This window comes from Oncorhynchus mykiss, chromosome 6, assembly GCF_057628025.1.
Source record: "Oncorhynchus mykiss isolate SJ-2025 chromosome 6, ASM5762802v1, whole genome shotgun sequence".
NCBI lineage: Eukaryota > Metazoa > Chordata > Actinopteri > Salmoniformes > Salmonidae > Oncorhynchus > Oncorhynchus mykiss.
Window position 1 is genome coordinate 81449239 of NC_143027.1, and position 16900 is coordinate 81466138.

Below are 16900 nucleotides of genomic sequence, written 5' to 3' on the forward strand. Positions count from 1 at the left end.
GATTCAGAGGGGTTGGGTTGAATGCAGAAGACACATTTCAGAGGAATGCATTCAGTTGTACAATTGACTAGATCTTTCCCTTTCTTGGTCACCTCCCTGACCAAGGCCCATCTCCCCCGATTGCTCTTTTTGGCCGGGCGGACAGCTCTAGGAAGAGTCTTGGGTGGTTCCAAACACAGTGGCCTCCATCATTCAAAAATGGAGGCCACTGTGTTCTTGGGGACCTTCAATGCTGCAGATGTTTTTGGTACCCTTCCCCAGAGCTGTGCCTCGACACAATCCCGTCTCGGAGCTCTACGGACAATTCCTTCAACCTCATGGCTTGGTTTTTGCTCTGACATACACTGTCAACCGTGGGACCTTATATAGACAGGTGTGTTCCTTTCCAAATCATGTCCAATCAATTGAATTTACCCCAGGTGGACTCCAATCAAGTTGTAGAAACATCTCAAGGATGATCAATGGAAACAGGATGCACATGAGCTCAATTTCGAGTCTCATAGCAAAGGGTCTGAATACTTATGTAAATAAGGTATTTCTGTTATTAATTTGTAATACGTTTGCAAACATTTCTAAAAACCTGTTTTTCGCTTTGTTATTATGTGGCATTGTGTGTAGATTGCTGAGGATTGTTTATTTTGTATCCATTTTAGAATAAGCCTGTAACGTAACAAACTTTTGAAAAGGTAAAGGGGTCTGAATACTTTCCGAATGCACTGTATAGAGAGCGAGAGAGAGAGCAGAGTTTTCCATCGTATTCCCCCATGTTAGGCTAGCTTCCTCTCTGTAGTGTATGTAGGTCTTTGTTAACAAATATTTACGGTGTGATTTTTTGATAACACTTTACATTACAGTGCTCTTATTACTGTGTAATTAGTCCTGTAAGTACAATTTAAGTATTGCAATTACTCATTACAATCATTACATTGTACCTAGGGTAGGTTACTGCTGTAAGTTAGTGTAAGTACAATGTAACAATGAGTAATTACAATACTTGTTCATCTGCACGTACAGGTATAATTACACAGTAATAAGGGCACTGTAATGTAAAGTGTTACAGATTTTTCAAAATGGTGGAACTAAATACATAAAGTGCTTTTATTCTAAATTGTCAAACTATTTGTCTCATATATTCATTATTTGATTTTCATAGACAATACTCACTTTTGATGATGAGAATCATCACAGTCCTCATCATGCATTGTAACAGGAACAGCCTCCCAGTCCTCACTTACAGAAAACTTAAAACATGAAATGAAAGTGTTGGGGGTGTGGTGGAGCACAATAACCATTTCCTAAAATGTTTACCCCCAGACATATCAGTCAGAAAAGCACATTAAGAATGTATTTCTCAGAACAGCGACTAGATTTACTGATCCTTCGCATGTTTTGACTAAAATGTAAATGTTCAACTTTCACTGTCACAGTGTACTTGCAAAAATCTCATGAATTTGATGAAGAACATTGTGTTTTATTCCACAGTGTTTGTTAACAGAAATGTATTTGTTCCATGACCTCTGCACTGCATGGAGCTGTTCATTTCCAGTATCTATTCAATAGAACTGTGCTATTGGCTGTTCTATGAGCAAATACAAAACGTTAAATGGAGGAATCTTGAAAACATGAGAGCAGTTTTTTTTTAAACATTCTGATGCAGTTCAAACCATGGCTTGATGGGCTCTTGGTGGCCCTCTGTTTCCTGTACCGGTGGTAGGTGGACTTGTTACCCACAGAAAAAAATAAATGTGTTGATGCATTCACATCCTATGTACAGTTCTTTCAGGAACTGACAGGAAACAATGAAAAAGAGAACAGCTCTAACAATTCTATGTTGTGAGTAGAAATGTATTTTATCCACTTGGTAGATACATTGTATATATTTGATTAAGTTTCAGTATTCTGTTAATTAATAAGGGTTAAAACCTTTAAATGTCCATGCTCTGAGGCTTTGGGAGCAGGTCAAAATGAGATTCTAGTGAAACCAGGGGACACATCGGCTGTGACATTACCCTGGAGGACGAGATCATGTGGTTTTCGAGGCAGTGTATTACACAGGCCTGTTCAGAAGCAATCTGAGCATACTGACCATCTCAGAGAGCGACGTGGGTCTGTACTACTGTGTTGAGCAGAGGGCTAACATATTTGAGATCGGAAGTGGGACCAAGCACTCCCTTATCAGTGGTGGTGAGTAAACTGCATTATGACTGCATAACTGTGGTTTTGCATTGGGAGCATTCTAAAAAATATACACCCGGTTCAATAAAGTTTAATCTCAAGTCAATTCAGGATATGGATTTCAATTATAAATATATACCATAACAGTTGGATGAAACAAATGTAATATATTTATGTCACAAGCTGCTATATGCACTAGATATATTTCTACGTTTTTAATACAGTACGTTTAAGATTGTGTTAAATGTGATTAAATCTTTATATTCACACACAAAGAAAGCTGTAAATAACAGTTGAACTGTTATGAACATTCTGTCATTTCAGATCAGCTCTCTACTACTGTTGTTGGAATGAAGTTGTCATGGTTTATCACCTTGATCATAGCCCCCATGTTCTTTGTGCTGGGGTCCGTTCTCGGTGTCTGCCTGTTGACGACCTGGTAAGAAATCATTTACACCCAATAATTCTAAAACGTTCACATAATCAGCTTTCTGAAATGTCTTAATATTTACATGGTGCACTGTCATCCAGCTGTTCTTTATTTTCACATTTATGATGGATAAAAAAATAATACATGTCTTCTGTTATAGATCCTGACAAATGTGGATTCTGGAACAACTTGGTTGAAGCCTGCCATCTAGTGGACCAATATCCAGAATAGCACATAAATTATGTGATGGTAAGTTGGTGGTTGAAGATATCCCTCTAGTGGTGTGGGGGCTGTGCTTTGGCAAAGTGGGTGGGGTTATATCCTTCCTGTTTGGCCCTGTCCTGGGGTGTCCTCGGAGTGGGCCACAGTGTCTCCTGACCCCTCCTGTCTCAGCCTCCAGTATTTATGCTGCAGTAGTTTGTGTCTCGGGGGGCTAGGGTAGGTTTGTTATATCTGGAGTACTTCTCCTGTCCTATTTGGTGTCCTGTGTGAATCTAAGTGTGCGTTCTCTAATTCTCTCCTTCTCTCTTTCTCTCTCTCGGAGGACCTGAGCCCTAGGACCATGCCCCAGGACTACCTGACATGATGACTCCTTGCTGTCCCCAGTCCACCTGACTGTGCTGCTGCTCCAGTTTAAACTATTCTGCCTTATTATTATTATTGGTCATTTATGAACATTTGAACATCTTGACCATGTTTTGTTATAATCTCCACCCGGCACAGCCAGAAGAGGACTGACCACCCCACATAGCCTGGTTCCTCTCTAGGTGTCTTCCTAGGTTTTGGCCTTTCTAGGGAGTTTTTCCTAGCCACCGTGCTTCTACACCTGCATTGCTTGCTGTTTGGGGTTTTAGGCTGGGTTTCTGTACAGCACTTTGAGATATCAGCTGATGTACGAAGGGCTATATAAATACATTTGATTTTATTTGATTTGATTAGGGTAGAGGACCAAACATAATAAAATTGAAAGATGACAAAAATAACATTTCTGGTGTCCCGTGATCCACTGGGCCAAACTTCTGTCACGCCTTACATCTAAGTAGGTGGTCGATGGGGACTACAGATGTTCACACATTTGTTGCAAACCTTGTGTGTCTGACTCGTGTTGATTGCATGAGCAAAATGTTCAGGGCGTTAAGAGATAAATAATATTGTTCTATTCAATACATTTCTTAGACATCTTAAAACCATGTGTCACATTTACCATTCCATCCAAGGACCAATTTTCAAAACAGCCCTGGCTTTACCATCAAGATGAACAACCTGCTATGTATACAACACACTTCAACCAAATCAGAAAATAGCAACATTTTATTCAAAGGTTAGATGTAAAATGTATAAAAGTTACTCCACAACTGGTTGAAAATACAGAATAGGATTTAAAAACACATTGTGGTGCAGAGTTGAGACAGTAATAGTAAAACATTGCACGGTATTTCCTTTGGCGCCCTCTAAAATATTAAATCATCTAAATATTATTGCTATCAGTTATCATACATCCATACACATTTGAAACAGTTTCATAGTTGAACACCTCTTAACTCACTTTCTACAAAGTAGGCTACTGACCTTGAGATACTGAGAAAGGTGAGGATTGTTGTTGTTGTTGTTGTCGTCTAGTTGTTTAAAAACTCATTTGGGAGGTTATACAAAACACAGCTTAAAACACTGTCCTGAAACAGGTCAGTGTTGTATACAGTAATGCATGGTTCAGTTCCCTTTAAAACAGCCACTTCAAAACGTCACATAACTTAAGCCACCACTAGCTGACGCCCAATAGAAGTGAATGGGACATTGCATTTAGAAAGCACTTTCAAAAAGATTCCACTGGCGCAACGCAGCAATCAACATGCCCCTGAGTTTGATTTGATTGATTAGAAATGTTAATGGCAAGCCCACAGACAGGGCAATATTTTTAATTTCACCTTTATTTAACCAGGTAGGCTAGTTGAGAACAAGTTCTCATTTGCAACTGCTACCTGGCCAAGATAAAGCAAAGCAGTGTGACACAGACAACAGAGTTACACATGGAGTAAACAATAAACAATAATAAAATAATAAATAATAATAAAATTTGATTTGAAACAAGTCAATAACACAGTAGAAAAAAGAAAGTCTATATACATTGTGTGCAAAAGGCATGAGGTGGTAGGCAATAAATAGGCCATAGGAGCAAATAATTACAGTTTAGCAGATTAACACAAGTGATAAATGAGCAGATGATGTGCAAGTAGAGATACTGGTGTGCAAAAGAGCAGAAAAGTAAATACAATAAAAACAGTATGGGATGAGGTAGGTAGATTGGGTGGGCTATTTACAGATGGACTAAGTACAGCTGCAGTGATCGGTTAGCTGCTCAGATAGCTGATGTTTAAAGTTGGTGAGGGAAATAAGTCTCCAACTTCAGCGATTTTTGCAATTCGTTCCAGTCACTGTCAGCAGAGACCTGGTAGGAAAGGCGGCCAAATGAGGTGTTGGCTTTGGGGATGATCAGTGAGATATACCTGCTGGAATGTGTGCTACGGGTGGGTGTTGTTATCGTGACCAGTGAACTGAGATAAGGCGGAGCTTTACCTAGCATAGACTTATAGATGACCTGGAGCCAGTGGGTCTGGCGACGAATATGTAGCGAGGGCCAGCCGACTAGAGCATACAGGTCACAGTGGTGGGTGGTATAAGGTGATTTGGTAACAAAACGGATGGCACTGTGATAGACTGCATCCAGTTTGCTGAGTAGTGTTGGAAGCTAAATTTGTAGATGACATCGCCGAAGTCGAGGATCGGTAGGATAGTCAGTTTTACTAGGGTAAGTTTGGCGGCGTGAGTGAAGGAGGCTTTGTTGCGAAATAGGAAGCCGATTCTAGGTTTGATTTTGGATTGGAGATGTTTAATATGAGTCTGGAAGGAGAGTTTACAGTCTAGCCAGACACCTAGGTATTTATAGTTGTCCACATATTCTAGGTCGGAACCGTCCAGGGTGGTGATGCTAGTCGGGCGGGCGGGTGCGGGCAGCGAACGATCGAAAAGCATGCATTTGGTTTTACTAGTGTTTAAGAGCAGGAAGGAGTGTTGTATGGCATTGAAGCTCGTTTGGAGGTTAGTTAGCACAGTGTCCAAGGAAAGGCCAGATGTATACAGAATGGTGTCGCCTGCGTAGAGGTGGATCAAGGAATCGCCTGCAGCAAGATCGACATCATTGATATATACAGGGAAAAGAGTCGGCCAGAGAATTGAACCCTGTGGTACCCCCATAGAGAATGCCAGAGGTCCGGACAACATGCCCCCCGATTTGACACACTGAACTCTGTCTGAGAAGTAGTTGGTGAACCAGGCGAGGCAGTCATTAGAAAAACCAAGGCTATTGAGTCTGCTGATGAGAATACGGCGATTGACAGAGTCGAAAGCCTTGGCCAGGTCGATGAAGACGGCTGCACAGTACGGTCTTTAAACGATGACGGTTATGATATTGTTTAGTACCTTGAGCGTGGCTGAAGTGCACCATTGACTGGCTCGGAAGCCGGATTGCACAGCGGAGAAGTTACGGTGGGATTCGAAATGGTCAGTGATCTGTTTATTAACTTGGCTTTCGAAGACTTTAGATAGGAAGGGCAGGATGGATATAGGTCTGTAACAGTTTGGGTCCAGGGTGTCACCCCCTTTGAAGAGGGGGATGACCGCGGCAGCTTTCTAATCTTTAGGGATCTTGGACGATACAAAAGAGAGGTTGAACAGGCTGGTAATAGGGGTTGCAACAATGGCGGAGGATAGTTTTAGAAAGAGAGGGTCCAGATTGTCTAACGAGATATCATTTTCATTGTTCTGCTGTGTCCATTGATGTGTTTTGATTTAGAACTTGGAGCTCGGCCAAGGGAGGTTCTTCCTTCAACTTTTTGTTTTTACATATCCTGATGCATACCACCACCACCACCACCACCAGCCCCCCTACTGGTACCAGCCCAGCAAGATGTTCCACAAGTAGACCTGGAGAGACAGAAAAAAAAAGAACCGTTCTAGTACTAGATTATTTCCTGGTTCTAGTACTAACATATTAATGAACGCAAACTGCCATACAAGTAAACCCATGTGATGTAATGATTTCTCACGACAGGAAATTACTTGATAGCACTACTACAAAACTAACATTGACTTTGATATAATACTTGTAGTATTAGCTATGCAATATGGTGAAAAAAGTCAATGTACTGTAGAAAACATGTGGCTAACATTCCATCTAATGGGTATGCAGGCATTTGTTACAGCCCTGCTCAAACACCCAATTCTGCTTTTCAAAGTCCTATTGAGCAGTAGAATCTGGTGTGCTAAAGTATTGATATAAAATATTGAAACAATTACAAAAAACATTTTTAAAAAGGCCTAATTCCCACATTTAAAATTGAAGCAAGGTAATGGGATTAATATCTTAGAGTAGCGTATGCATTCAGGTTTCAGGGGAGATATATTGACATTAATTTATACATTTCCAGGCGTTCTATATTGCTAAGGTTCTCTGAATTATTGTAGGAAAGAATGCAATCTCAGCAGCTTTCATGTGGTCCAAAACTTGCGCAAATGACACCAAAATTACACTTCTACAAACGTAGTGCACCTGCAGCGCTGGAAAGGTGTTTAGGACATGTTCTATAGTTGCCATGTCGTCTCCCAGTAGCGGCCTAAGAACAGAGCTCCCGTAAATTTGTACATAGTTGTTTTGAATTATTCATTTTTGATAACATTGTGGTTTTTTTTGCATATATCTGGGGGTTTGAGCCACGGATTTGCAAATTAACTGACAGGTTAACACTTAGGCTGGCTAGCTAGCTGACTAGTGTTTTTGTTAGAAAAATGCATCTGGACACAGTACAATCTTTTTTGTTTATTTTGAGAACATCATTTTAGTTGGTGGCTGAAGTGTGAGAGGAATGAGACAGTGGAACCCAGCAGAGCTAAGGCAGAGGGCTCGTAGAGTGGACGACTGGCTACTATTCTGAACTTAGTGTGGTGAGATGTCTGGTGCGCAGAGCTGCTGAGGCATCACCCAAGTGGGTGCTACAGAGTGGAAGAGGAGAAGGCTATACGACTCAAGCTGGTTCCCAGACTTGCCATCTACAAGAACTTCAGCAGACAGCAGACTCCCTTATCGTTATCTACCATCCTCTGTCTCGCTCCCGTCGCTCAAGCCATGAACTGACACTCCATCTTTGGAGGATGCAGCTTTGAAAGACTTGACCTTTGCTTGTTTGTTTTGTTGCTCTTTAAGCACTTTGAAATTCTATGGAAAGTGTTAAAGAAATGTAATAAATTATTATTAATTAATACATAGTTAACTAGCGAGCTAACTTTTGATCTATCTAGCTAGGCCTAATGTTTACAATTTGACATCCAACCGCTAATGTATAGTCTCAACATTTAATACCATGCTGCTGCACTGACCCTGCTTCAGCACTTAAGGGTCTATCAGAGTATCAAACATGTACGCACAGCAGTGTTCTAAAATATTGGAGCATTGGGATCGAATTCAAGCAATTTCTATAACTGTCTAAACATTTAAATTAATAGAGGATGCATACTGGGAGATGAGTCTCAGAATTGCGTAGCTACAGTGCCTTGCGAAAGTATTCGGCCCCCTTGAACTTTGCGACCTTTTGCCACATTTCAGGCTTCAAAACAAAAAGATATAAAACTGTATTTTTTGTGAAGAATCAACAACAAGTGGGACATTTATTGGATATTTCAAACTTTTTTAACAAATCAAAAACTGAAAAATTGGGCGTGCAAAATTATTCAGCCCCCTTAAGTTAATACTTTGTAGCGCCACCTTTTGCTGCGATTACAGCTGTAAGTCGCTTGGGGTATGTCTCTATCAGTTTTGCACATCGAGAGACTGAATTTTTTTCCCATTCCTCCTTGCAAAACAGCTCGAGCTCAGTGAGGTTGGATGGAGAGCATTTGTGAACAGCAGTTTTCAGTTCTTTCCACAGATTCTCGATTGGATTCAGGTCTGGACTTTGACTTGGCCATTCTAACACCTGGATATGTTTATTTTTGAACCATTCCATTGTAGATTTTGCTTTATGTTTTGGATCATTGTCTTGTTGGAAGACAAATCTCCATCCCAGTCTCAGGTCTTTTGCAGACTCCATCAGGTTCTTCCAGAATGGTCCTGTATTTGGCTCCATCCATCTTCCCATCAATTTTAACCATCTTCCCTGTCCCTGCTGAAGAAAAGCAGGCCCAAACCATGATGCTGCCACCACCATGTTTGACAGTGGGGATGGTGTGTTCAGGGTGATGAGCTGTGTTGCTTTTACGCCAAACATAACGTTTTGCATTGTTGCCAAAAAGTTACATTTTGGTTTAATCTGACCAGAGCACCTTCTTCCACATGTTTGGTGTGTCTCCCAGGTGGCTTGTGGCAAACTTTAAACGACACTTTTTATGGATATCTTTAAGAAATGTCTTTCTTCTTGCCACTCTTCCATAAAGGCCAGATTTGTGCAATATACGACTGATTGTTGTCCTATGGACAGAGTCTCCCACCTCAGCTGTAGATCTCTGCAGTTCATCCAGAGTGATCATGGGCCTCTTGGCTGCATCTCTGATCAGTCTTCTCCTTGTATGAGCTGAAAGTTTAGAGGGACGGCCAGGTCTTGGTAGATTTGCAGTGGTCTGATACTCCTTCCATTTCAATATTATCGCTTGCTCAGTGCTCTTTGGGATGTTTAAAGCTTGGGAAATCTTTTTGTATCCAAATCCGGCTTTAAACTTCTTCACAACAGTATCTCGGACCCGCCTGGTGTGTTCCTTGTTCTTCATGATGCTCTCTGCGCTTTTAACGGACCTCTGAGACTATCACAGTGCAGGTGCATTTATACGGAGACTTGATTACACACAGGTGGATTGTATTTATCATCATTAGTCATTTAGGTCAACATTGGATCATTCAGAGATCCTCACTGAACTTCTGGAGAGTGTTTGCTGCACTGAAAGTAAAGGGGCTGAATAATTTTGCACGCCCAATTTTTCAGTTTTTGATTTGTTAAAAAAGTTTGAAATATCCAATAAATGTCGTTCCACTTCATGATTGTGTCCCACTTGTTGTTGATTCTTCACAAAAAAATACAGTTTTATATCTTTATGTTTGAAGCATGAAATGTGGCAAAAGGTCGCAAAGTTCAAGTGGGCCGAATACTTTCGCAAGGCACTGTATGTCACAATGGGACGCAGGACGACGTCTCAGCGTCTGGATTATGATTACGCTTTACTCTCCCGCTCCGGTCAGACGCATTTGAACAGAAACGCACATGATACAAACGTTGGCCTACACCAAAGAGACACAAACAAAACTTCCTGAAAGGATATTTCCCACTGATTTGTATAAAAAATGTCAAGCGTTGAGAGACGTTTGATCGAACGAGTACAGGAAAATCTTCATATTGGATTTTATTATTATTATTATTATTATTATTATTATTATGCACTACTACCGGCGGGAAAAGCAATATACATGCAACCCTACCCTGCAGTTGAAATTTGACCATTTTAACCCAACCCCTCCGAAAGACACGCATACATATACAGGTTGGACAGGTAGGAACCTGTCTAACCTGGAGCAGTTGTGTGTGTGTGGGGGGGGGGTTCACTTTCCTCACGACTCGGGATTCAAACTGGCAACCTTCTTGTTGTTGGCTCACCTCTCTAACCACTAGGCTACCTGCAGCCAGAGAGGTGCACCCTTCCTGGAGAGCCTGCATTACTAGGTTGATGCGTGCAGAGGACAGAGCAAGCCCCTACTCCATCTCCCCGTTCCAAAATACAATTTCATATATGGTCCCCAGATAAGGGACGTAGCAGATATTAAACTGACAGGAACAGATTTTTAAGAGATACTACACTTGATCTTAGCCAAAAGGCAGAGAAGCCAAAAAAGTTGAAAAGTATCTTGACTGTCAAACTAAATATATTTATGTCCAGAGGAGCCAGATGGGGGTAAATACACAACCATTCACATTCCAAAACATATTGGCACATAAACCAGATCCGACCAACTTCTAGCTCCTGATCAGAGGTGATCATGACATCGAGTTAGACAACTTTACTTTCTAGTTCTACATGACAGATCCCAAACAATAACTTGGAATGTATTTGATTTCAAATACAAACAGGGATCCCGTTATCTCTCTGATTCAGAGGGGTTGGGTTAAATGAGGAAGACACATTTCAGTTGAAGGCATTCAGTTGTACAACTGACTAGATATCCCCTTTCCCTCATTTAGAATGTTGCTGTGTGTCAGTTCACAACACAGCTGTCTATGCGAGGTGAAAATGTGGCTTTTCAAAAAGACAGATCGGTAGGGTTTTCACTTTTGGTACAGTTCTGTTGGTTCTACTGCAACACACAAGCTCATTAAGTGCTTGGTAGATTTGTTATACTATTTGAACAGAGTTCTGCTATTACTGCACAACTCACAATCTACTTAAACTTAAAGATCAGACGATGATTATACCTGGTGTGGTTGAAGATTGTTGTGGGGCTGCTGTGGTGGTCAGACTCTCAGTGCTACCTGAAAATATATCACAAGCAAAATACACTGTTGTCATGCTTGAATAACAATTATTTCTGCAGTACGAAGATGGTTCTTAATCTCAGCGTTTCCCAAACTTGGTCATGGGGACCCCAAGGGGTGTACGTTTTGGTTTTTGACTTAGCACTACACAGCTTATTTAAATAAGCTTGATGAAAGTAGATTATTTTAAATTAGCTATGTAGTGCTCGGGAAAAAAATAACACCAACATGTGTATCCCCTGGGGTCCCCCGGTTGAAGTTTGGGAAACCCTGCATTATCTTCTTCCAGGTTAAAGATCAGGTGACAATAATACCTCCTCGTGTGGTTGTAGATGGTTGTGGGGCTGCTGTAGTGGTTGAACTCTCAGTCATGTCTGAAAATATACCATAAGAAAAAGCTTCATGAATTTGTGATAAATAGTGCTGCAATGTTTACAATAACCGCTTTATAACTGATATTTCATCCCTTCAGTACAGCTAAGCAACAGTGGAGCTTTAGAAACCGCTCCGTCACACTTTTCACTGAAGCTTTTTAATGCAAAAAAGAGGCTTCTTACTTGTCATTTCAAGTACAATTCTCAGTTGACCTGGAAGACCACCGTCTGAATAATAAACTGTCTCTGTATCTTCTTTGGTTACATTGTGAATTACAACAGTACAGCCATTGGAGTCGTTTATCAGCTGGATCCTGCCCAGATAATTTGGCCCCTCGGTGATCACGTTGTTCTCATAAGTGACCACTGGGCCTTTCCTCTCTGTGCATAATCCGAAGTCCGACTCAGGACATTGGCCATCAGTTATTGGTATAGTTACGGACCCTCCTCTGGTTACACTAAGATAACGTATACCTGAGTGTAGCACTGTAAAAATGAGAGAAAAACACCCTTGTTATTTTTACCGCCACAGCAAAAGTTATTTAACATTATAATGTTGCTCCCGAGGCTCTCTTTCAAGATGCTAGTGCTATTTACATACACTTTCTCTCAGCCAACAAGGCAAGTAATTACATAAACAGAAGTCATGTAAAGCAGTATTGTTATGAATTGTATTAAAAGGTGTCTGACAGGATTATTTTTTTATAATTCATAAAAGATGCTGGGATTGTGTACAACAATCCCGACACTGTCTAACCGTTAATCATATATAATATGGTTTTGGAAAGCTCAAAATACCCTTATATCAATTGTACAGAAGATATATGTAGTACTGTGCACCATTTTAACACAGATTCCAACAGAGATGTTTTGCACTGCACATTTTCCCCAAACTTCATCACTTTCTGAGCAAATGGAAACATGGGAAGGAACAGAAAATAAACGTCCACTCAAACTATGTCCCACCAAAAACAAATACTGAAATATATGGTAAAACACAACAGTAAAAGTGTATATCTTCTATTTGTAAAGTCATTTAGGATGATAATTATGTTGATTACTGGTTTCCAAACCAGTATTGCAATTAAGGATAGAGCGTTTCACACCTTCAATTCCACTCAGCTAATTATAATGAAGTTGGTCAGAAAGGCAAACTTTACCAGCCACCAGCAGAAAACAAACATGCTTCGATGTCTCCAACTTACAATAGGAGTGTAACGGTACAGTACTCATACCGAACCGGTCGGGGACCTCGGTCCAGTCTGCACTGTGTATGAATACATTAAAAAAAAAGAACACTAGGCCTGTGCCTACTCCGCATTGTACAGTGATCTCCAAAAGTATTGGGAGGTTAAAGGTACAGACTCAGCGTTTTTCCCTCATATCGGGTGAACTGAATTACAGCACTTTTTGTACATAGTGCCCCCCCATTTGAGGGGACCAAAAGTATTGGGACAAATTCACTGAAATGTGTATTCAATTAGTCAAACGTGTAGTATTTGGTGTCATAAACCTGGCACGTAATGATGACATCAAACTTGTTACTTTACAAACCTTTTGGATGCATTATTTTGTGGCCAACAGAAATGAACAGTAAATAATGTATTGTGTAATTTTTATTGTAAATAAAAATAGAATGTTTCTAATCACTTCTAAATGAATGTGGATGCTACCATGATTATGGATAGTCTTGAATGAATCATGAATAATGATGAGAAAGTTAGACACATAAAATTGTCTGTAGCGGTGGTGTTCTCCATTCTGCTCTACGACCCCGACAAGCATCTTGGGGGACTCTGCCAACTTCTGTCTGTAGCGTCCAAACAGTTTGGGATACCCCTCTGTGGAAAGGTGAGACTCACAAACATGTACATGTGGCTTGTTTTTCTCTAAGACCATGGCCACAGGAAGTAGGAGTGCTGAGGGTGCTGCAGCACCCCCTGAAAAGTCTGAATATTAATATCAGAATTTCACAAAATTAGTTAATTGGACTCACTAGTCCTGTATTAGCAGACAGATATAGCCTTCTCTAGCACAGCCCCCCAAAAATGACAGCGCTGCAATATATATATTAGTGTATTGCAGAAATCATGCATGCATTGGATTGCAATGCAGGTGTGATAAAATAATCCAGTCCCGTTTAATGAATTATAGTGTAGGCTAATTCGAGACCGAGTGGCACAGTGTTTAAGACACTGCATCGCAGTGCTAGAGGAGTCAATTCCAGGCTGTATCACAACCAACCGTGACCGGGAGTCCCATAGGGCGGCGCACAATTGGCCCAGCGTCGTCCGGGTTAGGGAAGGGTTTGGCCATCATTGTAAATAAACGTGAATAATTTACAATAAAGGCCTACCCCGGCCAAACTTGGATGACACTGGGCCAATTGTGTGCCGCCCTATGGGACTCCCAATTGGATGTGATTCAGCCTGGATTTGAAACAGGGACTGTAGTGACACCTGCGCCACTCGGGGGCCCAGAAGAACACAGTGGCCTCCATTCTTAGACAAAGTTTGAGCTGGCCACCCAGACTCTTCCTAGAGCTGGCTGCCCGGCCAAACTTAGCAATCGGGGGAGAAGGGCCTTGGTCAGGGAGGTGACCAAGCACCTGATGGTCACCCTGACCGAGCTCCAGAGTTCCTCTGTGGATATGGGAGAACTTTCTAAAAGGACAACCATCTCTGCAGCACTCCACCAATCAGGCCTTTATGGTAGAGTGACCAAAGGGAAGCTACTCCTCAGTAAAAGGCACATGACAGCCCACTTGGTTTGGCAAAAAGGCACCTAAAGGACTCTGACCATGAGAAACAAAAATCTCTGGTCTGATGAAACCAAGATTGATCTCTAGTCTGAAAGCAAAGCGTCACACCTGGAGGAAACCTCGTACCGTCCCTATGGTACCCCCTGTATATAGCCTCACCACTGTTATTTTACTGCTGCTCTTTAATGATTTGTTATTTCTTATACATTTTTTACTTCACACTTACGTTTCTAACAACTGCATTGTAAATAAGCATTTCACTGTAAGGTCTGCACACCTGTTGTATTCGGCGCATGTGACAAAATTTGATTTACTTAATTAAAAACCAACCGGAGTTCGACTGGCTGGAAGACAGGAACCAGATGACTGCAACACTCAGACAACTAAAAAGAAATTGACAACTTGTTATCGACAAACTTTCATAACCAAGAGACTGTTAAGATATGTTATTAATATAAACGGTCATCAGACCTGTTTGAAACTTCATAACCAGAGCCATATAACTAAAGTTAACTGTTAATAGATGGCTCTGATCGTTTCAAGCTCATTTGGTCTCTGGCTTCGTATTGAACTTATCTGACGTTAACGTTACTTCATCATGGTCAAATTAGCTAACGTTACATAGATATTATAACTAGTGACCTATGTAGTCAGCTTTAACGTTAATGTAGGTTATCACAGACGCCGGTCAATAAAAAAAAAAAAACGCGACGTAGCCAGGTTAACTAGCTACAGGCCGAGAAGGTAGCTAGCGTTGACTTTGCTAGCTAGCTTGCCTGAGAGAGCAAACTCGCAGAAAATGTATACTTAACCTTGACTAAACAGTAGATATCGGTCAGAATTGATGCCACATACATCGACGAACAAGCAGAAGACTCACCTGCGGAAATTCATCTTGATTAATTAGTTACAGCTGAAAACGAATTTTAGTCCTGGAAATCTATAACCTAACTCGAACAGCACTAGCGGTATGCTGGAATATTGTAATGAAACAGCTATCGACTGTGCCGCAAAAGCATGCTAGTGGTAGGCGGAGTCAGAGGGAGCGTTCATTTTGTGCACTCGCTAGCTAATTTGTCCTATTTAGCTAGCTTGCTGTTGCTAGCTAGTTTGTCCTGGGATTTAAACATTGAGTTGTTATTTTACCTGAAATGCACAAGGTCCTCTACTCCGACAATTAATCCACACATTAAATGGTCAACCTAATCGTTTCTAGTCATCTCTTTTGGGGACAGGTCGATACATTTATGCACGATGGCGCACGCGCGCAGCCAGTTTGGGTTCTGTGTTAGGCTACTCCTGTCTGGCAGACTATATCGGAACAAGGGGTCCGATACCAACAGGTTTAGACCATTTCTGTCTACAAGCAGTCAGACTGCTGAACACTTGAACTGGATCTGCTCTGATTCTCTGCACCTTAACACACACCCACACACATCCACAAACACACACATTAAATCAAATGAAAGTTTATTTGTCACGTGCGCCGAATACAACAGGTGTTTCACCTTACAGTGAAATGCTAACTTACAGGCCCTAACCAACAGTGCAATTTAAGTTTTTGTTTAAAGGTATTAGGTGAACAATAGATAAGGAAAGAAATAACAACAACAGTGAAAAATAACAGTAGAGTTACCTGTTCAGGAGTCTTATGGCTTGGGGGTAAAAACTGTTGAGAAGCCTTTTGGTCCTAGACTTAGCGTTCCGGTAGAGAGAACAGTCTATGACTGGGGTGGCTGGAGTCTTTGACCATTTTTAGGGCCTTTGACTGACACCGCCTGTAGAGGTCCTGGATGGCAGGCAGCTTAGCCCCAGTGATGTACTGGGCCATACGCACTACCCTCTGTAGTGCCTTGCGATAGAAGGCTGAGCAGTTGTCGTACCAGGCAGTGATGCAACCAGGCAGAATGCTCTCAATGTTGCAGCTGTAGAACCTTTTGAGGATCTGAAGACCCATTGAAAATCTTTCAGTTTCCTAAGGGGGAATATGCTTTGTCATGCCCTCCTCACGACTGTCTTGGTGTGTTTGGACCATTCTAGTTTGTTGGTGATGTGGACACCAAGGAACTTGAAGCTCACAACCTGCACCACTACAGCCCGTCGATGAGATTGGGAGCGTGCTCGGTCCTCCTTTTCCTGTAGTCCACAATCAACTCCTTAGTCTTGGTTACAGTGAGGGACCGGTTGTTATTCTGGCACCACCAGGCTAGGTTTCTGACCTCCTCCCTATAGGCTGTCTCGTCGTTGTCGTGATCAGGCCTGTCGTCTGGCCACCCAGTCGTGGGTGAACAGGGAGTACAGGAGGGGACTGAGCACGCACCCCTGAGGGGCTCCGGTGTTGAGGATCAGCATGGCAGATGTGTTGCTACCTACTCTCACCACCTGGGGGCAGCCTGTCAGTAAGTCCAGGGTCCAGTTGCAGAGGGAGGTGTTTAGTCCCAGGGTCCTTAGCTTAATGCTACACACACATCACAGCTGCTGCTACCAGACTCTTATTATGATTGCTAAGTAGCCTAGGCTGCTGCACAATTTAAACACTTGACCCCCAACACCCCACCCCCTTCCCAAAAATTGTGCCTTCCTGTGTTATACTGAT

At 41.7% G+C, this 16900-nt stretch overlaps 1 protein-coding gene, 1 long non-coding RNA gene and 1 pseudogene across 4 annotated transcripts; 1 reads left to right on the forward strand and 2 right to left on the reverse strand.

Moving 5' to 3' along the window:
* The first annotated feature begins 766 nt into the window (after nucleotides 1–766).
* On the forward strand, nucleotides 767–3585 carry LOC118964937 (uncharacterized). Its single transcript, XR_005052254.2, has 4 exons — nucleotides 767–2184; nucleotides 2500–2614; nucleotides 2766–2854; nucleotides 3150–3585. It is a non-coding gene; the product is annotated as an uncharacterized LOC118964937 (long non-coding RNA).
* Nucleotides 3586–3898: 313 nt separating this feature from the next.
* On the reverse strand, nucleotides 3899–15589 carry LOC110506826 (uncharacterized). Of its 3 annotated transcripts, XM_090239052.1 has the most exons (6): nucleotides 15185–15294; nucleotides 14635–14687; nucleotides 11727–12029; nucleotides 11484–11543; nucleotides 11110–11166; nucleotides 3899–6586 (listed from the first exon to the last, which is right to left on the reverse strand). In XM_090239052.1, the coding sequence occupies exons 1-6, from the start codon at nucleotides 15196–15198 to the stop codon at nucleotides 6417–6419; spliced, it is 657 nt and encodes a 218-aa protein (XP_090095178.1). In that variant the 5' UTR covers nucleotides 15199–15294; the 3' UTR covers nucleotides 3899–6416. The 3 variants fall into 3 exon arrangements, 1 of the variants encoding a protein (XP_090095178.1); XR_002471046.3 differs by lacking the exons at nucleotides 14635–14687; nucleotides 15185–15294 and adding an exon at nucleotides 15451–15589; XR_002471045.3 differs by lacking the exon at nucleotides 14635–14687 and having other exon boundaries at nucleotides 15185–15364.
* Nucleotides 10326–10527, reverse strand: LOC149983123 (U2 spliceosomal RNA; annotated as a pseudogene).
* Nucleotides 15590–16900: the final 1311 nt, after the last annotated feature.